The sequence below is a fragment of the Pelodiscus sinensis genome, chromosome 12, assembly GCF_052426305.1.
Source record: "Pelodiscus sinensis isolate ZL-2025 chromosome 12, ASM5242630v1, whole genome shotgun sequence".
Classification (NCBI taxonomy): Eukaryota; Metazoa; Chordata; order Testudines; family Trionychidae; genus Pelodiscus; species Pelodiscus sinensis.
This window is the reverse complement of record NC_143063.1, coordinates 49,499,460-49,525,081: the sequence shown is the minus strand read 5'-3', so window position 1 is coordinate 49,525,081 and position 25,622 is coordinate 49,499,460. Positions and strand designations below refer to the sequence as shown.

Below are 25,622 nucleotides of genomic sequence, written 5' to 3'. Positions count from 1 at the left end.
GAGCTGGAGATGTGTAAGAGCAGGCTGGACAGACGCCTGTCCGGGATGGTCTGCATGGTGCTTGGCCCTGCCTGGGGACAGGGGACAGGAGAGGGCACGTATTGCCCTGGGGGTGTCTCAGCAGCAGCCTGGGCCCTGCGGTGAGCCGAGCTCTCGGCCCCAAGGGGTGCCGGAGGGGCGGGGCTCCAGCCCCGGGGATGGGGTGTGTCCCGAGGAGCGGGCGACCCTGGCACTGGCGTGGGGGCGCCGTGCTCACCATGACTTGGCGGAGCTTGTAGTTGCGTGCCCGGATGTCCTGCATCAGCATCTCGAAGGGGGTCAGCTGGTACTCGGTGGGCAGGGGGTCGTACTGCTTCTCCTGGACCTTCTTCAGCTTGACCCCGTGGCGGAGCTCCCGCATCAGCTGCACCCACAGCCGGGCCTGGACAGACACACCGGCCCGTGCCCCTTAGCGTGCAGCGGCGCCCGCAGCGCCCAGGCTCCCTGCGGGGAAGGGAGCCCCGGCCAGCCAGGCCCACGGAGCCCTGTGAATGGTGCCCGGTGGGGGCCCCATGGCTGCTCCCTGCACCGCTGGGGGGAGGCCGCACGCTTTGCCTGCCGTGGGGAACAGCCCTGCTCTGGCGGGGGAGGGGCGGGACCTCCTCCCAGACCCTGCCCAGCTCTCTCTGGGGGAAGAGGCGGGGGGGGGGGGGAGGAAGCATCTTCCCGACCAGAGCATGAGGCTCTGCCCAGAAGCCAGCCAAGAGCAAGGGCCTGGGATCAGCTGGCAACCCCAGCCGACACCGGGCACGTGGCCCGCAGGCCCTGCAGCACCAACCGGGCTGCTGCTCGCCCGCAGCCTCCCGGTCCCTAACTCTGGCGCCGAGCGCTGCTGCTCCGACCACTGGGCCTGACTGCCCGCGTCTTGCTCCCCGTCCAAGGCAATGCCGTGGCTTTCCCGGCTGGGGGGACAGGGGTTCTGCGGAGGCGGCCTTCCCTTCCCAGCATCCCTGCTCCCTGGCGCGGGAGACTCCGGAGCGGCACCGTGAGGCAGGGGCAGGGCCCCGTTCTTGTGCCTCGTCTCCGGGCCCCCCAGAACAGGAGGTTCCCACCAGCCCGTCACCACCTGCCAGGCGCGAGCTGCCGACGAAAGCGCCGCAGGGGACAGCCCGGCGCCGCTTACCCAGTCTGTGTTCCGCAGGCTGTCCAGCTCGTCTGCTGACCTCTCCCCCGGCCCCGCCTCCTCCTCCTTCAGCTTCCTCAGCATCTGCAGCAGCACAGACACGTCACCTTCCCGGGCCGGCTCCCGGCCCCTCGGCAGCCCAGCATGCTGCTCGGGGAGCCCTCCGGAACAGCGCCCGCGGGAAGAGAGACCCTGGGCGCGAGGACACATCCCAGGCCCTCGTCCCCGGGGCCCGCTAGCACACCCCCAGTAGGCGCTGAGGGGTGCCAGCCACACCCCCACAAGGCTCAGCTTCCGCCGCTTCCCGGGCACTCAGCGGGCCTGGCCAGGTACCAGTCAGAGAGGGCATGGTCCCTGCCCCCCCGAGCTCCTCTGCAGCAGCAGCAGCGAGCCTGCCCACCCCTCGGGTCGGCCCCCAGCCATGGCCCCCGGGCTAACCACAGCCGGGGTAGAGCGCGGGCCAGGAAGACTGTCCAGGCACCGTGGTGGGGAGTCCGGGGAGGTTCGTAGCCAGGAGCACGCTGGGCCCCCGGGCTCTGTGCCGAGGGTCGTGCTAAATCCAGCCTGGACCGTTCCTGCTCTGGGCCCCGGGGCAGCCCTCTGGGGGCAGAGGGGAGCTGGATTCACACACCCCGGAGGCTGGGACTCAGCACAGCCCCTGCCTCTCCCGCAGCAGCAGCGTGTGCCCCAGGAGCGTGGACGGGGATTTCCACACAGTTGGCAAACTGAGGCCCTGCCTGGCCGGTGCGGCTGTTAAAGGCCCCATAGCCAGAGCTGGCAACACAGGACGCTGGGCCCTGGGTAATGGGGGCGGGGTTCGGCTCCTGGAGGGGCGGGGCCTCGGCAGAAGGGGCGGAGCTAAGGGCAGCCCTCAGCACCTCCTGGACTACCCCACATCAGGCTCCAGCGGCTATTGAAAGGGTCCCAGGCTCCAACTGCCATTGCAGTAGCAGGTGGGAGCTCTGGACCCTTTTAAATCACCGGGCCCCAGGGCAGCTGCTCCCTTCCCCCACCCCGCCAGCGGCCCCCCTCAATTGCCGATAACCCCACTGCACATCAAAGCCTGGCCAACCCCCCCCACCCCGGGACCCTATCGTGGCCGGCAAATTGCCCTTGTGTTCCGGGCTCATCTCAGCACCAGCTGTAGCCCCGGGCTGCCCCCGGACCACAGCTCAGCCCCACAGCCCAGTGTCCTGCTGCTGCCAGACTACACGGCCCCTCCTCTCCGCCCACTACCATTCGGCCCCCCGGGCCCACTGCGTGGCGAGAGGCTGAGCTCCACAGAGCAGGGCCCAACGTGGAGTGTGTGTGTGTGTACATGTGTGTATGTACATCTGTGTGTGTGTGTCTGTGTGTGCGTGTCTGTTTATGCATGTGTGTGTCTCTGTGTGCGTATGTGCGTGTGAGCGCACGCATGTGTTTGTGTGTGCGTGTCTGTGTGTGTCTATGCGTGTTTGCGTCTGCGCGCGTGTGTGTACGTGTGTCTGTGTGTACGTGTGTGCGCATGTGTGTCTGAGTGCATGTATGTGCATGTGCACGCACACTTCTGTGTGCGTGTTTGTGTGTCTGTGCATCTGTGTGCATGTGTGTCTGTGCATGTGTGTTTGCGTGTGCGTGTGTACGCGTGTGTGTGTGTGTACGTACAGCGCCCAGCACAATGGGGCCCTCACCCTGGCGGGGGCCTCTGGGCACTGTGGCAAGTTGTCATCATAGCCGGATGCTCTGCAGCGTGGTGCCTTTGGGAGATGCAGACTCCTGCCCGGCCCACCCTGCGCACAACTAGGGATCCTCCTCCCGCGCCCACGGCTGGGGCCCCGCTGGGTCTGGCAATGGGCAGTAGCCGCGTGTGCTGGTGCACGCAGCCCCGCCCAGTGCCACTGTCATGCAGCCTCCACCCAGGGACCCGGGAGCGAGCCCCGCCCCGCAAGCTGCCCATGGCAGTAAGCCCGGGGTGGGCCAACGCCTCCGTGGGTCGAATTTGGCCCGCCAAGCGGGTGGATCCGGCCCACAGAGACCCTGCGGCTCCCCCGCCCCAGGTCAATCAGGGCCTGGGCTCAGGGAAGCGCGCGAAGCTGCCCTGGCCCTGCGAGGATGGGGGAGCGTGCCAAGCCTCTTCCAGGGCATGGGTGCCTAGTGGGAAGGGGGGCAAAGGGGCTCCCCCACCCCCAGACCAATCATCTAGGCCCCCGGGCAACAACGATTGCCCACCCCTGCAGTACGCGCGGGGACAGGTCGCAGCAGGCGAGCGGCGCTTGGTGGGGCCCTGCCTGTCTCTGGCCGCCAGATGGCAGACTTGAGACGCCCAGGCACAGCCTGCCTGTCCCGGGGACTCCCGGCGCCCTGGCCCTGGCCCACAGCCCTCGGGCCGGAGGGCTGCAGCGGGGAGGCTGCCTGGGCTCGCGGATGGACATGGGCCTTTAAAAAGAGACCCGGGAGCTGAAGTCAGCTGTTGAAGGGCAGCTGGGTGCCAGGGCCGCCCCCCACCCCCCGGACGCAGGGAGCCCACAGAAAGCCGATGGCCACTTCCCTGCCTAGCGATGCCGCGTCTCCGGGCTTAACTCCCCATTGCTCCCGCCATGCCCCGTTTTACACAGCCAGAGCCTGGCTCCGCCCTGGGAGTCACGCCAGGGCACCAGGCAGCTGCCAGGCGGCCTCCCCTTCCCCCGGGACCTGGCCCGCCCTGAGCAGAGGCCTGGCAGGGGCAAGGGCGGGCGGGCGGTTAGGGCAATGGCCGGGGATCTTGGCTGTGTGGCGGGGGCCGTGGCCTGTGGACAGGGGCTCAGGACGGCTCGGGTGGCCGTGGGGCTGCGGGCTGGGAGCCCGGGGTGACACAAGCAACCGGAGATCCCGGGGGGAGACGTGCCAGCCTGGGCAGCCGCCTCCCAAAGGGGCCACTTAACGCTGGGCTGGACAAAGCCCGGGGGTGGGGGGGAGTCTGTAGGGACCAGCCCTGCCCTGGCTCCTTGCATGTCCTGCTCTCCTGCCTCAGAGGGAGTCACATGGGGGGGTCACAATGGGCCAAGTGCCCTGCCCACCGGGAGAGAGGCAACCCAGCCGCGCCCGCCGAGGATTGGCATCGCCAGTGGAAGCCTGTTCCTGCCCCCCCCCCTCCACAGGCGGCTTGGAAAAGGCAGGACATGAGGCCGGGGCGTGTAAGCTCCGTAGCAGGATCTCTGAGCAGGGTGGGGCTTGGGGGACAGGCTGACAGTGAAGTCCAGAGCCACTGTGGGAAGGGAGCAGCCACTCCAGAGGGAAACGCCAGGCTCAGTCCCCCCACGGCAGAAGGGCCGATTCCTATGGATTTCCCGAGGGAGGAGATGCCCAGCACCCAGCTGTGCAGTGCTGCACACACCAGGGCCGGGGGGCTGCGTGCCACCCCGCCGTCACACTGGGGCAACGCCAGGCGCTGGCATAACACGGCCACAGCAGCGGGCAATTGGGCCCAGCAGCATTTGGTGATGGGTGACTCTCTGCCCCCCCCCCCCGATGCTGCCCCTCGGGGCTAGCGTGAGGCACCAGCCGGTCAGAGGGCAAGGTGAGGGGGGAAGAAGCCGCCCAGCCGAGCCCCATGGCAGTGCCACAGGGGGTGGGCCCCTAGCCACGCGCCATGGGCCCCACTGAAGCTCGTGGGGGCAGTGGGGGGGACGGGTGCCCCAGGTTCCGGCAGGGGAGTCTGCCTCTCACCTCCTTGGCGTCCCGGATCTTGGTGAGGAAAGCCTTCAGCTCCAGCGTCTCCACGAAGAGGGCCCTGCACACGGCCTGGTAGTGCAGCTGCGCCTCGCGGGGGGCCGTCAGGCGAGCGGCGCACAGCCTCATGGCCTGCCCGAAGGAGCGCACGGCCCGGGGGAGCCCCCCCGCCACCTCCTCCTCTTCGTCCTGCCCCCCGTAGCCCTCGTCCGCCAGGCCGCAGCCGCCCTCGTCCGAGTCGCTGCTGGTCATGAGGTCGATCAGCTGCTCCAGCTGCGGACTCAGCTCCCGCTCCTCGCTCTCGTCCAGCCCCCAGTCCAGCGCCCGGTAGATGGCGAAGCCCAGCGACTGCACCATCTGCGGGAGCGGGAAGAGCAGAGCGCATGGGGAGGCGGGGCCTCAGGAGGGGGCGGGGCTGGGAGACGTGCCGTGGGGACGCTGCTTCCCGGGCCAGGACCCTGGCCGAGGGCCCGTGAGAAAGGCCCCAAGGAGACATGGGGGCAAGGCAGGGGAGGGGTATCACAAAGCTCTATGGGCCAGGCGTCCCATCATGCTTCGCTCCCCCAACCGGGCCTTTCCCGGGCTGCTGGGGCATTTGGAGGATTTCTTGCCCGGTGCAGCACCCCCTAGAGGGCCCCCTAGGTATTACCAACGTTGGCTCCCGCCCAGGGGAGGGCTGGGGGGTCACTCTGGGCCTTCTGGCCATGCCTAGGGAGACCCCGTCCCACCCCAGAGAGGCTCCCCGGCCTGGTTAGTAACACGCCGGGATGGCACAGCTGGAGGGTGGACGTGAGAGCCCGGCTCCTCCGCCCCGGCTCCGTGTTACACACAGCCGGGCAGTTGCCTGGGAAGCCTGCACGTGCCGGGAAGCGGGCGAGGCAAGGGCCCCTGGCATTCCCAGGGCTGGCAGGCAGACGCCAGGCGGAGGACACATCCTCCTTACCCCGCTCCAGCCTCCCAGCACCCCCTGGGAGAGGTTACAATTGGGCCATGCTGCAGCTGCCTCCCCCAGGCCCCTGGTCTCTCCCACGTCTTTGCTTTTACGGTGACTCCATTAGCCAGGACTCGGGAGGGGAGGGCAGCATGAGCCAGCCCAGGGGACCGAGGGAAAGAAGCAGCCGCGCTTCTGTGGACAGTCCTGCTGGGACCCACAGGCGCTGCCCTGTTAGCTCCCCAGGCCCTCCGGGAGCGGCACAGCGGGGGCGGGGTGGGGGGTGGGGGGCAGATAGCACTCTCCAGTGCGGGGGAGGGGAGAGAAAGCCGCTCCGGCAGGCAGGGTGGAAAGGAGCCAGAAAGGGGCTGAACTTTGGACCAGGAGACATTCCTGGCCCCGGCACACACAGCACACGGCAGCCCACAAAAGGCCACTGCAGCCTTAGCTTCGCTCTGCCTACACCCAGATCAGGGCCTGGTCCGGAGCCCACGCACCTCAGCAGAAAGAGTCCGGGGCTCCATTCCCCCTAGGGCCGCGGTGAGCAGCATGACCTAACCAGCCACCGGCCTGCCAAGCCTTTTACTATTTTCTGCGCCGGTCCGGAGAGCTAATGTTCTCACAGCAAAATGACTGTGCTCGTATTATTGTGTCAGCCGCAACTGGCTAATACCGGAGCTGGCGCCTCCCGACGGGCGGATAATTCAGTCACCTGGTGTTTTGATACCCGGTGCTGCAAAGAGCCGCAGGAGACTCGTTAAAGTAGGAGCTAGAGCCGGAGTCGGAGCCGGAGCATCGCTGCCCTAGGAGTCTAGGTGGCCGCCCAAACATTCAGCTTATAGGGAACGCTGGGTGGCTGCCCCCCGACACCGCCCCTAGAAAGGGGAAGCTCTGCAGGCCGAGCAGTTGCTCACGCCTGGTTAGGGAGCTCTTCCTGCATCGATAAGGCAGGCCTGTGGGCGAGGGTGAGCACGGTGACACGTCCCTAAACAATTCGCTCATTTCCCACGCACATGTGCCTTCCCGACGGGCGGGCGTCATGAGGTCAGCCAGTCTGATGGGCTGGTAACAAACCAAAGCCGTGGGTGGCAGAGGGCACAGAAAGGCGTGTCCAATTTCCAGAGCAGCGCGAGCGGGCTGATCGAACGAGGGCAGCCCAAGCAGAACACTGTGCGCGTGCAGCGGGGCCTTGGATCCGGGCCAGCGGGTGGAGCTGCTGCCCGTTCACACGCACTAGCTACACGGCCGAATGGAGCTGGGAACGGGAGCCAAACCCCCATCCCCTGGCTTGAGGGCAGCCAGGCCCGGCAGCAGCAGGAAGGGGCGGGATTTGAACCATCCCCTGTATGCCGTAAGAGTCCGGGCACATGGTCCTGCGAGAGAATCCATCAGTGGCCCACCTGGATTCCTAGCTCCGTCCTTGAAGGAAGGCTGGGCCGTTCTTGGGTGTGACAGGCCCGGGGCCACTCGCTCTGTGCCAACGGACTGTGTGTGACCTGCACACGGGGCGCTCTCTGTCTGAATCTGCTTGGTTTTCACTAGCAGCCGCCAGCTGGGAAGCCAGGCAGGAAGTGGTACCGTAGTTCAAGACAGGCCAGCGCCCGGGAAACTCGGGAAGGTGGCGAAGAGCAAGATGCCCAGTGACAGAGCCCGGAGCAGATCGGAGTACGGCAGCCTGGCTGTTCCGACTGACACCCTGGGGTTAGGTTTTCCTGGCACCTCCAGTAGCCGTCCCGGTAGGACATGCGCAGACCGTTCCCTGTTTAACCCCCTTTCTCTCAAGCTGTGACTGATGTGAGAGAAGCCACCTGGCCGGTCAGTCTAGGTTCCCCATGGGTCTCGGGGAACTCCTACAAGTGCCAGGCTCAGGCAGCTCATCCGTACACTGGCTGATGTAGCCCAGGGCTGGTCCAAGAGGGAGGGACAGGCCCGAGCGGAGCACCCAGCCACACCTGGGGGAGGGGGGAGAAACAGGAGTTCCCTCACTGGTCACAACGTGCTTTCCCAAATGGCGTTTTCCTGTGTACAGTAATCACAGGGAGCGCTGCTCCCTCCCCCTGAACCCCTACCATGCCGGGGCCAAGGCAGGACACTGCCAGCTGTGGCTGGTCTAGAAAGGGCCCTGAGCATCCCCAGCCCCACCCTCTGTGCTACCTCTGCCTTCCAACTAGATTTGGCTTTTAAAAGAAACCGGGTGCACACGTGTGTCCGGCCTATACATGCGTGTGCATCTGCACATGTCCACACGCGCTGCACGAGATTTCTTTGCTTGCATTGTTTTCTGACCCATCACGCCGGCAACGTACCTGCGCTTCCATGGAGGGGGACAGGATCAGGGCAGGCTCTGCGAAGGGAGAGAGAGACACGGTTAATGCTCCTGCGTCAGCTGCACACGCCGCCAGTCTGGCTGATCAGTCTGACTCCGGGAGCGCTGCGCTTAGCATGCGGGCAATGCATCCACCTGACCGATATGGACACATCGATGCCATGGCTGTAAGGCCGGGAGGGACCGCTTTGGCCGTGTGGGCGGAGTTCCTGTATCTGCAGGCAGCCAAGTTTCCCGCAGCAGCTGGATTATAGAATCATAGAACTGGAAGAGACCTCAGAAGGTTATCAAGTCCAGCCCCCTGCTCTAGGCAGGACCAATCCCAACTAAATCAACCCGGCCAGGGCTTTGTCAAGCCGAGACTTAAACACCTCTAGGGATGGAGACTCCACTACTTCCCTAGGTAACCCATTCCAGTGCTTCCCCACCCTCCTAGGGAAAGAGTTTTTCCTAATATCCAACCTGGACCTCTCCCACCACAACTTGAGACCATTGCTCCTTGTTCTGCCACCTGTCACTACTGAGAACAGCCTCTCTCCATCCTCTTTGGAACCTCCCTTCAGGAAGTTGAAGGCTGCTCTCAAATCCCCCCTCACTCTTCGCTTCTGCAGACTAAACAGACCCAACTCCCTCAGCCTCTCCTCGTAGGTCATGTGCTCCAGGCTCTTAATCATTTTGGTTGCCCTCCGCTGGACCCTCTCCAATGCGTCCACATCCTTTTTGTAGTGGGGGGCCCAGAACTGGACACAATACTCCAGAGGAGGCCTCACCACAGCCGAATAAAGGGGAATAGTCACTTCTCTGGATCTGCTGGCAATGCTCCTCTTAATGCAACCTAATATGCCATTAGCCTTCTTGGCTACAAGGGCACACTGTTGACTCATATCCAGCTTCTCATCCACTGTAATCCCCAGGTCCTTTTCTACAGAACTACTACTTAGCTGGTTGGTCCCCAGCCTGTAACACTGCTTGGGATTCTTCCGTCCCAAGTGCAGGACTCTGCACTTGTCCTTGTTCAACCTCATCAGCTTTCTTGTGGCCTAATCCTCTAATCTGTCCAGGTCACTCTGGACCCCATCTCTGCCCTCCAGCGTATCTACCTCTCCCCCTAGCTTAGTGTCATCTGCAAACTTGCTGAGGGTGCAATCCATCCCCTCATCCAGGTCATTCATAAAGATTTGAACAAAACCGGTCCTAGAACCGAACCTTGGGGCACTCCGCTAGCTGGATCACAGCATGTCCTCTGGAAAGCCAGCGAACATCACCAAGGCGCCAAGTGGCGGTGAGACAGCCCGTCCCCTGGACGCTGCTCTAATGTGTCACTGCCCCCGCCGCTCAAACCTGTCTCACCTCAGCGTCTGGCCACCGATCCTTGTTCAAGGCAGGAGAGACGCCCGCCCCCAACGCACTCTCTTCCCCACGTCTCAGGGCGCAGAGACGACCTCACCTTTCAACCTGCTCCGCCCCACGGGACTGGACTGAGCTCCACAAGCCACCGCTCGCAGGGCCCATTCGCCAGACCTGGGCCGTTCCCATGCCCCTCCGGAAGTGAGGCCCCAGAACTCGACACAGGCTCCGAGGGGCCCTACCAATGGGGTGTGCACTTGCACAAGGGCGCCCGTTCTCCTCCCGGACAGCCCCTTGTCATACGTGCCAGGGTCACGTTGGCCTTGTGCAACGAGAGCACACGTCAAGGTGATTCCCGAAATCCTTCCCTGAGCCACCACTTCCCGAGACCGACCCTGCAGCTACAACCTGCATTCTGGCTTCCTGGATTCTTTACCTTGCGCTGGCTGCATTCGAGTGTGTTTTGTGGGATGGTGGCCATTTACCCGGGACTAGGGTAGCCAGGTGTCTGGTTTTCGCCTGGACTTTTCGGTATTTGGCTCCCACATTCGGTAAAAAACCCAGGTATTTCCTGTTTCCCTCAGACAGAAGCCGGGTGGGGATAGTTGTCCTCTGTGGCATGTGGAGGGGGAGTGAGACGCATGGGACCATTTAAAGGCGCAGTGACCTTTTTTTTTTTTTTTTGCTCAATCAAGTTTGCCATATTCAGGATTTTTGTTGAAAGCATCTGGCAAGCCTACCTGGGACACTAATCTCTGTGTCACCTGCAAGCTTTGCCAGAAGAGACTTTGTGTCCTCATCTAGATCCCCGATAGATATTGTAAATAGAGGTGAACTCAGAACCCCGTTGAATACTGGCCTCGCTCATTGAAATCTCATTAAGTCAATCTCATTTTGAGGTCTGTCAGTGAGCCAGTTTTTAATTCATCTAGTGCATGCCCTATCAATTCCATACAGTGCAAGCTTTTTCAATCAAGGTGCCATGTGCTAAGTCCAATGCCTTAAGGACATCTAAGTGCATTGTACAAACACAACTGCATTTATCAACCAGATCCATAAACTTATCCAAAAAAAAAAAAAAAAAGAAGACAAAAGATGTGTCTGACATGATCTACCATCCATGCTTTCTGGAATTGTGTATTTAGCTTCTGATTCTGTGATGATAGAGTCCTGAATTAATGGTTCCCTTATTTTTGCTTTGGCTCAACATCCGACTAACCCTTATGCACTTTTCAAATCTTGGCATTATGGTAGTAGTGCTGCAGTCCCTAGGAATCTGCCCAGCTAATTTACAAATTAACACCAGTGATTCACAGTGAGCTTCCTTCAGACCCTTGGGGATAAGTCGTCCTGCCTGTTGATTTGAAAGTGCATGGTTGTAGCCCATGCTGTTGACTCACGTTCACCTTTGTTACAGATAGTGAACTTTCCATTCCATGCACCTGCCCCGCTGCACCAGTGGAATAAAGGTCAGCCCGAGAGAAAGGTCTATGATCTGTGTTCATACAGGGCCTGATACTATGAGATAGGAGGCTGTAGGCCCTACCACAATATAGGTACTGTACAAGCAATAAGCAATCCCCTCCCATCCCCCCAAAACTACACCCAAAGTATTGCATAGGAATGGGTGAGCTCTCCCTCCAACATTCTGGCAGTGACACAATGGATACAATACAATGATCGGATTTATTTTATCAATGTACATGTTCACAGTTGCAAGCAGTTATGAGGAGGGTAGACAATTATTTAGTGTATCTCAAAATTAAACTGTATACTCACAAGAACACAAAATGTCAAAATTCAAGCTCTATTTAGCTCTCAAGCAGCATTTTTCTTACTTTGCCTAGCTGTAACTCTTGGTGATTGCAGATGGAAACTAGTTTTATCTATGGGGAGTGTGTACAGTTAACACAATGCTTACTGACATTTACCAAGGGAAATCTAACCCTTCCAAGCCCACGCTTCCGCTGGTGCAGAAGGAAAGTGTTAAATTGCTATAAACTTTCTCCAACACTGGCTCATCAGGATTAAGTCGTGGGCTAAATCTACACAGGCACTTTACAGCACTGTCACTTTCTGGCTCCGGTGTGAAAAGACACACACACACCCCGCAAGTGCAGCAAGTTACAGCGCTGTAAAGTGCCAGCGTGAACCAGGCTACAGCGCTGTTCTTGAAGGTTCTTACAACAAGGAGGGAAAAAATCATTCTCCTTAACTTTGAGGATAGGACAAGCAGCAATGGGCTTAAACTGCAGCAAGGGAGGTTTAGGTTGGACATTAGGAAAAACTTCCTACCTGTCAGGGTGGTGAAACACTGGGATAAGTTGGCTGGGGAGGTTGTGGAATCTCCATCACTGGAGATTGACGAGCAGGTTGGACAGACACCTGGCAGGGATGGTCTAGGCTCTAGCAAGTGCTTGGTCCTGCCATGAGGACAGGGGATTGGACTTGATGGTCCCTCGAGGCCCTTCCAGTTCTAGGGTTCAGAAGCAGGCCCCGCGCTGGAGGAGGCAAGCAGCAGAGACAAGCTTGAACCAGGGTCAGGAGCCAGAGTCTGGGGCTCCCAGCTTGGCAAAGGCTGGAGTAGAAACAAACGTCACTACTCAGACAGCTCTCTGGGATGACTCAGGGCCACCCAGAGGGGAGAGGGGGGAAGTGGGGCAATTTGCCCCAGGCCCCGGTCCCCGCAGGGGCCCCCACGAGAATGTCTGGAGTCAGAGGTCTGAGACAGGGAGTGCCAGAAAGGGGCCCCCGAAATTGCTTTGCCCCAGGCTCCCTGAATCCTGTGGGCAGCCCTGGGATGACTTCCTCATTTATAGACTGACACAGGCCAATCAGTGAGCTGGGAGGGGCTGCCACTCAGGCCTTGCTGGGTGGTACTTCCTGCCCGGTCTAGCTCCACAAGTCCCCGAGCAGACGCCCAGTGTGAGCTTATGGTGCCTGCAGAAGTGTCATAACCAGGCACCCCCCCCAGTGCCAGGTTCTAGTCCTGCAGGTCCTTACAGTAGGGAGTACTCGGGCTGCAGGGCTCAGGGGCAGACGCTGGATGCAGCAGGGATCGGCCTGTCACGTAAACAGCACGTTTAGTGAACAGTCGAACGATTCTAAGCTGGGGAGCGGCGCAGACAGCAGGAAGCGCGGAGATATAACCCGCGAGACGGAGAGAGCGGAAAATACAGGGAGATTCAGTCCGGGCAGCTGCAGCTGACACCTTGGAGCAGGACGGGTGCCTGGGGCGCAGGCCGGCCGGGCTGGTTTATGCTACAATGCCCGTTCCCATAGGGCTTGCACGTGTCGAGGTGCCGAGGTGCCACGGCCCAGCAGGGAAAGCAGAGGCGAGAACTCTGGGTACCTTCCTCAGCGGGCCAATGGGCAAGGCACCGAACCAGGAGTCACGGGCCCTGGGTTTTACTCCTGACCTGTGGAGTAATCTTGGACAAGGCACCTGGTGAGCCGACAGAACGGGGTGGGGCCTCAGGCAGAAAGGGCAGGGCAGTGGGCAGAAGGGGAGGGCCTTGGAAAAGGGGGCGTGGTCATGGGCAGAAGGGGCGGGGCTTTCATGGACCACACCCCTGCCTCCTCACTGCTGTCCAGAGCATGCTGCCTGGGGCTCTGTAGTGCTGCACAGGGCTCCAGAGGCGATTTAAAAGGTCCTGGACTCCAGTCACCATTGCTGCCACAGTAGTATGGGCAGGAGCGCCGGCCCCCTTTGAATCACCAGGCTCCAGGGCAGTCATCCCCTCCCCTCCCCAGCGAGTCATCAGTACAAGGGGATGATCCGGCAGGGCTGCTTTTGGGGACCGGGTTGAAGTACCAATGTCCTGGGTTTATCCTGGGGCCAAGGGGCTGGCGGGGTTGAGACTGAAGGAGGATGCGCCTGGCAGGGCTACGTGGAGACTGCAAGGAGGAGAAACGGGGCCGCCCGGCATGGAAGCATCACAGAGAGAGCGGAGTTACTGATGCACCCCAGGGTACAACCAGGAGGAAGGGGGGACCCATTAGAGGGCAAGTCAGGCCAATGCCAGGGACACAGTTTAATTGTGAGGGTTACTAGCACGTGGGATCCTCTTCCCAGGGAAAGTGGGTCATTTAAAATTAGCCTGGCTAAGGCACTAATGAAAACACTGCAGGGACAATCCTGCGCTGGCCCTGGGGCGGGGGCAGGGGGGAGGATAACGGATAATGTGACCTAATAGGCCCTTTCCAGCTTCACTTTCCGGGTACGTCTACACTACAGCGCTAGTTCAAACTAACTTAGTTGGAATTAGTTAATTCGAACTAAGCTAATTCGAACTAACGCGTCTAGAACTAAAAACTAGTTCGAATTAGCGTTTTGCTAATTCGAACTAGCAAGTCCACATTGAGTGGACTCTGAACAGGGCTTAAGGATGGCCGGAAGCAGTGCCGGCAGGGCATAAGAGGAGGACTTAGAGCATGGAGATGCTGTCTCAGGCTAGCCGAGGGCTGCGCTTAAAGGGTCCCGACCCCCACCCCGGACACACAGTTCTAAGGGGTGCCCCGCTTGCAAAGAAGTTCTGGCTTGGAGTGCCCGGAGTACCCACACTGGGCACATCACACCACTCGGACATCAGCCCGGCTGCACTTGCCGCAGGCTGCCATCTGGGGAGAGGGGGCAATTGGGGGGCTGCAGGAGAGCTTCCACCCCCAGAAGCCCGCAGAGCCAGCCCAGTCCTCCCCATCGGGGGCTCGTACCCCATTCCTCCCTCACCTCCTTCCACTTACCCCTCCCTAGCCCCCCTTCTTATTGATGTACAAAATAAAGATAACGTTTCTTCCAACATTGACTCTGTCTTTATTGAAAAAAACTGGGGGAGACTGGGAAAAGGAGGTGGGAGAGGGGAAGAGAAAGGCTGGGAGAAGGAAGGGCAACTAACACGATCAGGGGTTGGGAACAGGTCCCAGATGAAGAGAGGCTACAGAGACTGGGACTGTTCAGCTTAGAAAAGAGGAGACGTAGGGGGGACAGGATAGAGGTCTCTAAAAGCAGGGGTTGGGTGGAGAGGGTGCATTCATAAAAGTTCTTCCTGAGTTCCCATAAAGAAGGACTAGAGGACACCAAAGGAAAGGAATGGGTAGCAGGCTTGAAACTAGTAAGAGAAAGTTGTTGTTCTTGACAAAGCAAATAGTTAACCTGCGGAACTCCTTGCTGCAGGAGGCTGTGAAGGCTACAACTAGAACAGAGTTTAAAGGGAAGTGAGATCAAGTCATGGAGGTTGGGTCCATGGAGTGGTCTTAGCCAGGGGGTAGGAGTGGTGTCCCTGCCCAAAGTTTGTGGAAGGCTGGAGAGGGATGGCACGAGACAAATGGCTTGGTCACTGTCTTCGGTCCATCCCCTCCAGGGTCCCTAGGGTTGGCCGCTGTCGGCAGACAGGCTACTGGGCTAGATGGACCTTTGGTCTGACCCAGGACGGCCATTGTAAGCTCAGGGCTCAGGGTCGGGGGTCTCAGTGGACCCCCTTGATTTTCATGCACATCTGCTCCTGGGTGGCCAGGCTGGCAGCTCTCCTGCCCTAGACGGCCACTTTCCTGTGCCTAGTGCGGAGATCGTGGACGAGGTCCACGATGTCCGCACTAGCCCAGGAAGGTGCCTGCCTCTTGCGGTCCAGGGCAAGCTCCCGGGAGCCGCCAACCTGGTCCCGGCAAGAGGGGGTGGGCTGGGGGGCATCGGGTGGGTGGCTCTGTGCCGTGCCAGGTGCAGGGTCTGCTAGCTGGGTGCTGGCAGGCTTGCACCTGGCACGGGCACCATAGCCAGCCTGTGCCCCTTTAAGGGGTCCGGGGCCGGGAGGGGGTCATAGAGTTTCCCTGGTGTTGGCCAGAGTGGCCACCAGAGAAACCTGGGGAGGGCTAGCCTCCCACTAGTTCGAACTAAAGGGCTACACAGCCCTTAGTTCGAACTAGCTAGTTCGAACTAGGCGTTAGTCCTCGTAAAATGAGGTTTACCTGGTTCGAACTAAGCGCTCCGCTAGTTCGAATTAAGTTCGAACTAACGGAGCGCTAGTGTAGCGCCTAGGAAAGTTAGTTCGAACTAACTTTGTAGTATAGACATACCCTCCGTGATCACCACAGCTCCAAAGCCACTTCCTGGATTTGTGCTCACAAGGGAGCTGGGGCCATTAACGCACCATTTAGTTAGTCAATAGCTCACACGTGACTGGCAGCCAAACAGCTCTGGCAACCCCCGCAAGCCGGGCAGTGGTAAGAGCCCCGTGCAGGCAGCGAGGGGGCTGCGCATTTCACCCGCTGTGGCTCAGAGATCTGTGCCCTGGCTCAGAGTGACCCTTGGCAATCTGAGTGCACGCTGGGCCCCTGGAGGGTCACTGTGCCAGCCCTGAGGAGGGGTAATGGGCCCCCAGTGCCAGCCCCCAGGAGGGGTAATGGGCCCCGAGTGCCAGCCCCCGGGAGGGGTAATAGGCCCCCAATGCCAGCCCCCGGGAGGGGTAACGGGCCCCCAATGCCAGCCCCCGGGAGGGGTAACGGGCCCCCAATGCCAGCCCCCGGGAGGGGTAATGGGCCCCCAATGCCAGCCCCCAGGAGGGGTAATGGGCCCCCAATGCCAGCCCCCAGGAGGGGTAATAGGCCCCCAATGCCAGCCCCCAGGAGGGGTAATGGGCCCCCAATGCCAGCCCTGAGAAGGGATAATGGGCCCCCAATGCCAGCCCCCAGGAGGGGTAATAGGCCCCCAATGCCAGCCCCCAGGAGGGGTAATAGGCCCCCAATGCCAGCCCCCAGGAGGGGTAATAGGCCCCCAATGCCAACAAGAAAGTCCTTCCCTTTAGGCACTTCGCCCCTTCACACATTGTTTTACTCAACACTGTTTGCGAGAGCCCCTGGCGTGGGCTGAACCACGCGGCGTGGAGGGGTGTCTTAGCGCCGTGCTCCTGAAGGGACATTCCACACGCTGCACTGCACCCCTACCAGTTGCATTACCCAGATCTCAGGAGCCGTGGCCTGTGCTCATCGGATTGTCATTGCGGGGTCTCTCGTGAGCCCTGCACTGGACATGCCAGTCCGTCCCGGAGAATCGTGCACCAGCGCGTGAAGCAGGCAGCTGGGTTTGCTCTCGGGTGCCGAGCTCCACCGAGAAGAGGAACCCTTGTGCTCAAACATGGCTTTGTAAGCTCTGTGCTAGGACAGCTCCCCCGAGCCGCGGGGCCAGGCAAGACCTCGGATGGCGTGACCACTGCAGCTACCCTGCCAGGCAATCAATACACGCAGGGGTCAGGACAGCAGCGTCTCAGCAGAGCCCGCTGCCGCGCAGAGAAAATGCAAAGCAGCTCCATAAAGCTCCTGCCTAAGCAGCACAGCCAGGGATCACACCAGCGCAGAACTGCAGAGCTGGACGGGACCTTGAGAGTCACCAAGTCCAGCCCCACACACCGAGGCAGGACCAAGGACACACAGACAGGTGCTTGTTTAACCTGTTCCTAAAAACCTCCAGTGGTGAGCATTCCCACCGCCTCCCTAGGGAACCTATTCCAGAACTTAACTGTCCTGGGCGGAGAAAGATTTTCCTAATATCTAACCGTAAATCTTCCTTGCTGCAGATTAAGCCCAACATTTCTTGACCTATCTTCATTAGATGGGGAGAACTGACCTTCCTCTTTATAGCAGCTCTTCCTATTGTTGAAGACTGCAAATAGTTTTCAACTACACGCAGGGCCGGATTAAGGGGGGGGTAGCCGGGCAGCTGCCTAGGGCGCCAACCTATGGGGGGCGCCTGATTGAAGTGGTAAGGGGCGCCGCATCAGGTGCCCCCATAGGTTGCCGCCTGTGGGTGGGGCCGTGCATGCGCCGTGCGCCTAGAGACGTGGGGCCCTGTACACGTCAATCAGGTGCCGCGCGCCCAAGAATGGCTCGGGCTGGCCCTGACTACATGAAAAGAACAAGTTCAAAATTATTTAGCCAAGTTAGCTGTCTTCAACTCACCAGGGCCTGATGAAAGAGTCCTAGATTCCTCAAGGAGGTGACTGAGGAGGTATCTGAGCCATTAGCTATTATCTCTGAAAATCATGGAAGACAGGAGAGATTCCAGAAGACTGGAAAAAGGCAAATCTAGGGCCCATCTATATAAAGAGTAATAAGGACACCCCAAGAAACTACAGACCAGTCAGTTTAACTTCTGTGCCAGGGAAGATAGTGGAGCAAACAATTAAGGAATCCATCTACAAACAGCTAGAAGATAATAAGGTGACAGGTAACAGTCCGCATGGATTTGTAAACAACAAATCGTTTCAAAACAACCTAATAGCACCGGATAACAAGCCTTGTGGATAAGGGGGAAGTGGTAGAGGTGCTATATCTAGAACAGGGGTTCCCAACCTTTTTGAGCATTCAGACCCTTTCTTAATCTATTAAAATTTCACGGACCACCATTGCGGACCACCGGGGTCCATGGACCACAGATCTAGAATGTACTACGGTATTTGATCCGGTCCTGCATGACAGCTTCATTAACAAACTAGAGAATACAACCTAAATGGAGTTACTATAAGGTGGGTACATTACTAGTTGGCAGAGCCGGCTCGAGCCATTCTTGTGATCTGGGCCCCAGGCACTTGGCTCATGCGTGGACCCGCCCCTGCCCAGCCCGGCAGCACCATGGGGTGCCCCTTACAATCAGGCACTCTAGGCTATCGCCCGGCTCTGCTAGTTGGATAACCATTCCCAGGGAGTAGTGATCAATAGATCAGTCAGGTTGGAAAAGCATAGCAAGAGGGGTGCTGCAAGGATCAGGTCTGGGACCAGTTCTGTTCAATATCTTCATCAGTGATTTCGATAATGGCATGGAGAGTACACAGCTAAAGCTTGGGGATGATTCCAGGCTGGGAGGGGTTGCAAGTACTTTGGAGGACAGGGTCGTAATTCAGAATGATTTGGACAGGCAGGAGAAATGGTCCGAGGTAAATGACTGCCCAGGAGGAGATCTGCAGAAAGGGATGGAAGGGTCATAGTGGATCACAAGGTCAATGAGAGTCAACTAGCGATGTTAACAAATGCTTATTTTTGGAAACGTGTAACCGCTGAATTTTTATCGGTTACATGTGGGAGGCAGAAGGGAGCCAGTGATGGCAGGAGCCAGCTTTTAAGCCAGATCCCTGTGAGCACCACTTACACCTGTCCCTCCCCCCGCCCACTGCTGCCTCTGATGCAGAGGCAGCAGTGTGGGGCACAGCCAGCTCCACAGGACCAGGTATGAATAGGGAATGGGCTTGAAAGCTGGCTCCCAGCATGTACCAGCTCCTGCCTGCCCCCTTTGTCCCTGCTGCCACTGTGAGAGGTAGCAGGGGAGGTGGCTCCGTGGGAGCTGGCTTGCACCAAGAGCTGGTTTAAAAGCCGGCTTCCCACAGGCACTGGCTCCCGCCTGGCCCCCCCTTGCTGCCACTGATACAGTCGCAGCAAGGGAGGGGTGTATGTCACCGTTAGGATTAACCAATGAGCCCAGGGGTACACGCTAGCATCCCTAGAGTCAGCAGTGTGACGCTGTCTGCAAGAAAAGCAAACATGATTCTGGGATGTATTCCCAGGCGTTCATGAGCAAGACACAAGAGTCATTCTTCTGCTCTACTCTGCGCTGATCAGGCCTTAGCTGGAGTATCGTGTCCAGTTCTGGGCACCGCATTTCAGTAAAGATGTGGAGAAATTGGAGAGGGTCCAGAGAAGAGCAACAAGAATGATGAAAGGTCTAGAGAACATGAGCTAGGAGGGGAGGATGAAAGAATTGGGCTTGTTTAGTTTAGAGAAGACTGAGAGGGGACATGGTAACAGCTTTCAAGTACCCAAAAGGGTGTTACAAGGAGGAAGAAGAAAAATTGTTCTGCTTGGCCTCTGAGGATAGGACAAGAAGCAATGGGCTTAAACTGCAGCAAGGGAGGTTTAGGTTGGACATTAGGAAAAACTTCCTGTCAGGGAATAAATTGCCTAGAGGGGTTGTGGAATCTCCATCACTGGAGACATTGAAGAGCAGCTTAGACAGACACCTGTCAGGACTCTAGACGGTGCTTGGTCCCGCCGTGAGGGCAGGGGGCTGGACTTGATGTCCTCTTGAAGCTCTTTCCATTTCTATGATTCTTACAGGACCCCCTCGGACTTCTTTTCTCAAGACTAAACATGCCCAGTATTTTACCTTTTCCTCACGGATCAGTTTTCTAAACCTTTTCTCATTTTTGTTGCTCTCCTCTGGACTCTCTCCAATTTACCCACATCTTTGTCAAGGCGTGGTGTCCAACACTGGACACGGTACTCCACCCGAGGCCTCATGTAGTAGAGTGGCTGCCCACACTAGCCCGAAGGGGTTAAAGCACACTGGAGGGGGCCTGCACAAAACCCTGGCCAATCAGGGAGTGGCTTTTAAAGAAGCCAATCAGAGGGCAGCTTGCTGGGCCAGTGCTGTATATAAGGAGCTGTTCAGCAGAGAGAGAACAGTTTGGGTCCTGACCAGGAGAGTGCAGGACTGGTTCCCTGAGAAGCACTTTTGGGCAGGCTCAGAGGAGCTAGAGCCAGAGGCTCCTCACAAGGGCCAGGGAGCTGCAGTGGTCACAGAGGAACAAGGGGAAGTGAAGGGGAGGAGAAGGGGGCAGGACAAGGCTGCTGACAGAGGGTCCCTGGGCTGGAACTCAGAGTAGTGGGTGGGCCTGGGTCCCCCTCCTCCTTACACTACACTTTGCCACCAAGGACAGTGGCGTGGCCAGACTGTGGCTTGCCACTGAGGCAGAGGGGCGAGGCTTTAGGGCCACCGTTGGCCACAGTGACAAAGTGAGGCTGAGGACTGCTGATGCCCCCAGAAGGTATCAGAGGGATGATGAGTGAGACATCCGCCAGTAGGAGGCGCCCTGCTGAGGACTGAGCTAATTCCTGGAGTGACCAGCAGGAGGCGCCGCAGTGGTGAGTTGCGCCCCAGGACACTTCACCAGGGTGAAATGCAGCAGGACAACTGCCTCCTGTATCTTACACACAACACTCCTGTTAATACACTGCACAACTAGACTAGCTTTTTTGGAACCGGGCCACGTTGCTGACTCATTTTCAGTTGTTGCTCCTCTGACCCCCAGATCCTTCTCAGCCGTACTCTCACCTGGCCAGCTATTCCCGTTTGTAGTTATTCACTTGGGTTTGCCTTCCTACATGTGGCACTTTGCACTTCCTTCCTGAATTTCATCTTGCTGGTTTCAAACCAATTCTCCGATTTGTCAAGGTCCTTCTGAATTCTAATCCCACCCTCCAAAGTGTAGCAATTCCTCCCAGCATGGTGGCAGCCGCAAAATTTATAAGCGTAGTTCCACTCCGGTATCGGAGTGATCAGTGAAAACACTGAACAGTAGCAAACCCTGCAGGATCCCATTAGATATGTCCCCGTTCCCAGTTTGATAGTCAACCATTTATAACCCTTCAGGGACAGTCTTTCAAACAGCTGTGCGCTCGCCATGTAAGTAATTGCATTTAGACATCATTCCCCTACTTTTGTATGAGAATGTCACGTAGGATTGTCGTAAATCTTACAAAATAAAGAGGTATGGCCTACAGCAGTGTTTCCCAACGGGTGGTCCGTGGGGTGCCCCTAAGTGAAAATAAGGGTTCCGCAAGAAAATTCCATTACAACAACATTTTATGATTTAAAAATAATCATTCATATTTAAGCATTTATGAATTTTATTGAAAAGAATTTTCATTTGTGTTTGCCACGATAGTGTCCCTGTGTAATGCCAGCTTAACCAGACAGCAGGGACGACGATGTCACTTCAGTCAGTGGTGTGATCGCCTGGTGGTTAAGAATATTTCTCCCTCTTAAAATGTGTTGGACAAAGCAGTACGGATTATTAATTATATAAAAACTCGACCATTACAATCAAGACTCGCCAGATATGCAAGTCCAACTTTCCAACATTAAACCAAATTTAAAAAGGATTTGCCATGAAAAGAAGAAAACCCACTCCCGCACTGAAAACTGCCAATATAATGCATATTAGTTTTTGAGCTTTATTTTTTGTACATGTGTGGCGTAGTGGGGGGGCTGTCTGCTCTGTGTCCCCCTGCACTGTGCTGTGATTCCCATCCACTCACACAATGTGTATTAACCCAGACACCTCGGCTCAGCCTCCCAGGGAGAGAGACAAAGGGAGGAAGGTGTAGACCAACACCTGGGTGGGGGGCAGGGCGTTGGGGGGAGGCAGTTGCTGGCTGGGAAGCATGGAGAGAAGAGGCTAAGATGGGGGATAGGGGTGATGGACCCTAACCCTATTGGCCTGAGCCATCCTGGCCCTGTCCCCAGTAGCCCTGTGCTGTGCTGTATTCTGGAAAATCAAGAAACCCCTCTCTATTTTACTGGCTGGTGGAGACTGTTCTGGCTGCTACGGGGGTGCAGGATGGGGGAACCCCCAACTCACCATCACAACATGAAATGTGATTTTTGTTTTTAAATATGTACAATTACACTAACTATGGATCTCATGACCTTGTTTGGCGTTTGTTTGTTATCATCCTTCCTTATTTGCGGGCTACTTTTTCAGCTCCATATATAAGACTGTTATTAGGGGTTCCGCAACATTCTTTCGAGTTTAAAAGGGTTCTGTGGCCAAATAAAATTGAGCAACACTGGGCTATAGCTTCCCCCAGCCACGTGGCCAGCAATTCTGTCAGAGAAAGAAAATCACTCGGTTTGCCACGATTTATTCTTGACAAATCCACTCTGGCTGTTATCCTCGATGGGTGCTTACAAACAGACCGTTTAATCATTTGTTCCAGTATCTTTTCAAGCACTGAAGTTAGGTAGATCAGTCTGTAAATCCCCAAGTTCTCTTTGTTTCCCTGTCTAAAGATAGGAATTACATTCCTTAATTGTGGTAAGTGTCTGATCACAATTTACCTCTTTAGTGAAGACTAAAATATATATAATAGGTGGGAAACACCCGCCTTCTCACTGTCATCAGTTATTAGCTCTCCCTCCAGGTGATTCAACAGGGCTTGCACTTTCCTTCGCCTTTCTCTTGCTCCTATTTATAGAACCTTTTCTGGTTACCTTTTATGTCCCTAGCTAAGTGTAGCTCATTTTCTCCCTTAGCCTTTCTGGTTTTGTCCTTATATGTTGTTATTCCTCTGTGCTCCTCCTTAGCAACGGATTCATGTTTCCACTTTCTGTGGGATTCCTTTTGGATTTTTAGTCTCAGAGGGGCGGCCGTGTTTGTCTGTAACTTTAAAAAACAACGACCTTCCCTGTGGCACCTTAGGGTACGTCTACACAGCAACATTATTGCAAAATACCGTGTGTTATTTTGAAATAACTTAGCCCGCAAATACACAGCAGGTAGTTATTTCAAAAAAATGTCGAAATATTGTCAAGCGGGAGGTCTTCTTACTCCGACTCCTGTAACCCTCATTGTACGAGGAGTAAGGAAAGTCAGAGGAAGAGGGCTCGATTTTGAAATAAGCGCTGTGTAGACGCTCCCAATTTCAAAATAAGCTATGCAATTGACATAGCTCCATTTGTGTAGCTTGTTTCAAGTTAAACCCTGCTGTGCAGATGCACCCTTAGAGACTAACAAACAACAAACAGTCTAGTAGCATCTTAAAGACTAACAAAACATGTCGATGGTATCCTGTTACAGATTACTTGGCTACCCCTCTGAAGCTTTTGAACAAAATGATAGAGATAGAGATAGTATCCCGAGCTTTCATGGGCAAAACCCACTTCTTCAGATGAGCAGAGAAGAGAGATAAGGGGAGACCCTCATAATTTATATCAGAAAAAGAAGAAAAGAAGGGAGTGGGGGAGTACTTGTCAATTGTAGTGTGGGTGCTAATGAGGCTAATTAAGTGGGCGGGAAGTGTCCCCTACTTAGCTTTTGATGTCAATGGGGTGTAAAACCTGCTTTCCTTATATCTAACATCCCGTTGACATCAAAAGCAAAGTAGGGGACACTTCCCACCCACTCAATTAGCCTCATTAGCACCGACACTACAATTGACAGGTACTTCCCTTCCCCCTTTCCTTTCTTCTTTTTCTGTTATAAATTGTGAGGGTCTCCCCTTTTCTCTCCTCTCTGCTCATCTGAGGAAGTGGATTTTTGCCCATGACAGCTCAGGATACTGTATATGTATATGTATGTGTATGCGTGTGTATGTGTATATTTGTTGGTCTCTAAGGGTACGTCTAAACTACATGGCTCTGTCGATGGAGCCATGTAGATTTGTTTGTTCGGCAAAGGGAAATGAAGCCGTGATTTAAATAATCGCGGCTTCATTTAAATTTAAATGGCTGCCGCGCTGAGCCGACAAACAGCTGATCAGCTGTTTGTCCACTCAGCGCGCTAGTCTGGACGCTTCCCTGTCGACATGAAAGCCCTTTATCGACCTCCCCGGTAAACCTTATCCTACAAGGCATAACGGGGAGGTCGATAAAGGGCTTTCAGGTCGGCGCGGGAGCGTCCAGACTAGCACGCTGAGCCGACAAACAGCTGTTCAGCTGTTTGTCGGCTCAGCGCGGCAGCCATTTAAATTTAAACAAAGCTGCAATTATTTAAATCACGGCTTCATTTCCCTTTGCCGATCAGCCTAATCTACATGGCTCCATCAACGGAGCCATGTAGTTTAGACACACCCTAAGATGCTACAGGACTACTCTTTTTGGATTTTTAGGTGGCTCAGGAGCTCCTGATGCAGACCGACTGGCCTCTCTCTAGTCTTCTCGTCTTTCTTTTGTGGCAGGATGGTTTGCTACAATATTGTCTCTTTGTGAAACTGCCAGCTCTCCTGCGCTCCTTTTCCCTTGAGGCCTTGGGGAGTTTTCACACCAGCCTTTCATGGCAAGGTACTTGAAAGTCTCTTGCGGGCCCCCCACCTTCTGCACTTGGAGTGCCAGAGTGGGGGACTGCCTGGACCCCCCTCTCCCTTCTCACCAAGAGGACAAGGCACCATGGGGGGCCATAGGGCCTGTGTGTCTCGTTCCCAATCAGGCACGCAAGAAGGGCAAAACTGCTTCCGCTAGTCTCAGGACGCCTAAAGGCCAGATCCTACCAGGACCAAGAGACTCCCTCCTAAACAAACGCTCTGCTAGGAAACGAGGGCAGAACCCCTAACAGGGCTCCGTCTGGAACCGGCGCTCCTGGCCACACACTGGCCTTTTGTAGTCAGCACACAAGGGGGCAACTTTCCCTTTCTCAACACCAGAGTGGCCCTTGTGGGGAGAATTAGGGAAGTGTGGCCGGGAAAGACTCCCATAGCGAACCGGCCAGCAAGCACTCCCAGCATGCCACTGCTGCATGGAAGCACCCCGCATGGCCGACGCCGTGTCAAGAGGGAGGCTGCCAAGGAACCTGCAAGACATCGCTGGCCATGGCGAACACATGTGAAAAATGGAGGCTTCTCTGCCAGCATGGAGAAACTTCTCCACGCAGCACAGCAGCATCGCTCCTCAGGGACCGTAGCTGTGATGCAATTCTTGGCCTCGTTCCCACGGACAATAGCAGCACCGCCTGTGGGCAAAACCGGCCAGAGCATCCGAATGATTTAATGAACCCGGGCGAACGTATTTTCTGTGGTGTGTTGAAAAGCAGCTTCCTTTTGCATCTGAGCACATAGTGATTTCATAGTGATTGCATCTGAGCACATAGTGATTTCACTGGCGATTGGCCTGGAACAGGCTCAGCCAGTTTTTGGAGGGTTGTGTGAAGAATTTTCAGTCAATATTACCCGAGTAACAACCCAGCCTCCTCCCAGTTCAGCGCGGAGGTAAACGCACGGCTCTGGGCCCGGCAAGGTGCCTTTCTGTTGTGTCAGAGGCAAAGAGCTGCACATTAGTGACGTGCGTTTGCATAAGGCACCTCATTTGTGTATAACTGTTTGTACAGGGAGCCCGCGCCGGCTGATCGCTGCCGGTGTTTATCCTCCCAAGTGTCAGGAGGAGGAGGAACTCACAGGTGGCCCAGGCGCGATAATTGGAATTGCTCAGCTAACTGCCACTTGAATCACCCTGATAATAAGAGTGTGCAAGGGTCAGTGTGTGACAGGCCAGGTGTGGCTGCCTGGAAGCTGTTGTAGTCAAGCGGAGGGCCTTGTGCATGAATTCCAGGAGTGAGGCTGTCACACAGCCAGCACAGGCTGCATGGGGGCTGCTTTTTAACCAGAAGTGATCTGATTTCCCCTCACCTAGCTTGAGA

At 56.8% G+C, this 25,622-nt stretch overlaps 1 protein-coding gene across 1 annotated transcript in view; it reads right to left on the bottom strand.

Moving 5' to 3' along the window:
• The window catches only part of SPIRE2 (spire type actin nucleation factor 2), a 36,667-nt gene that overhangs the window by 8,843 nt on the left and 2,202 nt on the right, over window positions 1-25,622 (bottom strand). Inside the window, exons 2-5 of the mRNA XM_075939815.2 lie at window positions 8,087-8,124; window positions 4,847-5,206; window positions 1,163-1,246; window positions 257-421 (exon numbers count right to left, since the gene is read on the bottom strand). Of these exons, the coding sequence (XP_075795930.2) occupies window positions 257-421; window positions 1,163-1,246; window positions 4,847-5,206; window positions 8,087-8,124 (647 nt within the window). The remainder of the gene's footprint in view (window positions 1-256; window positions 422-1,162; window positions 1,247-4,846; window positions 5,207-8,086; window positions 8,125-25,622) is intronic.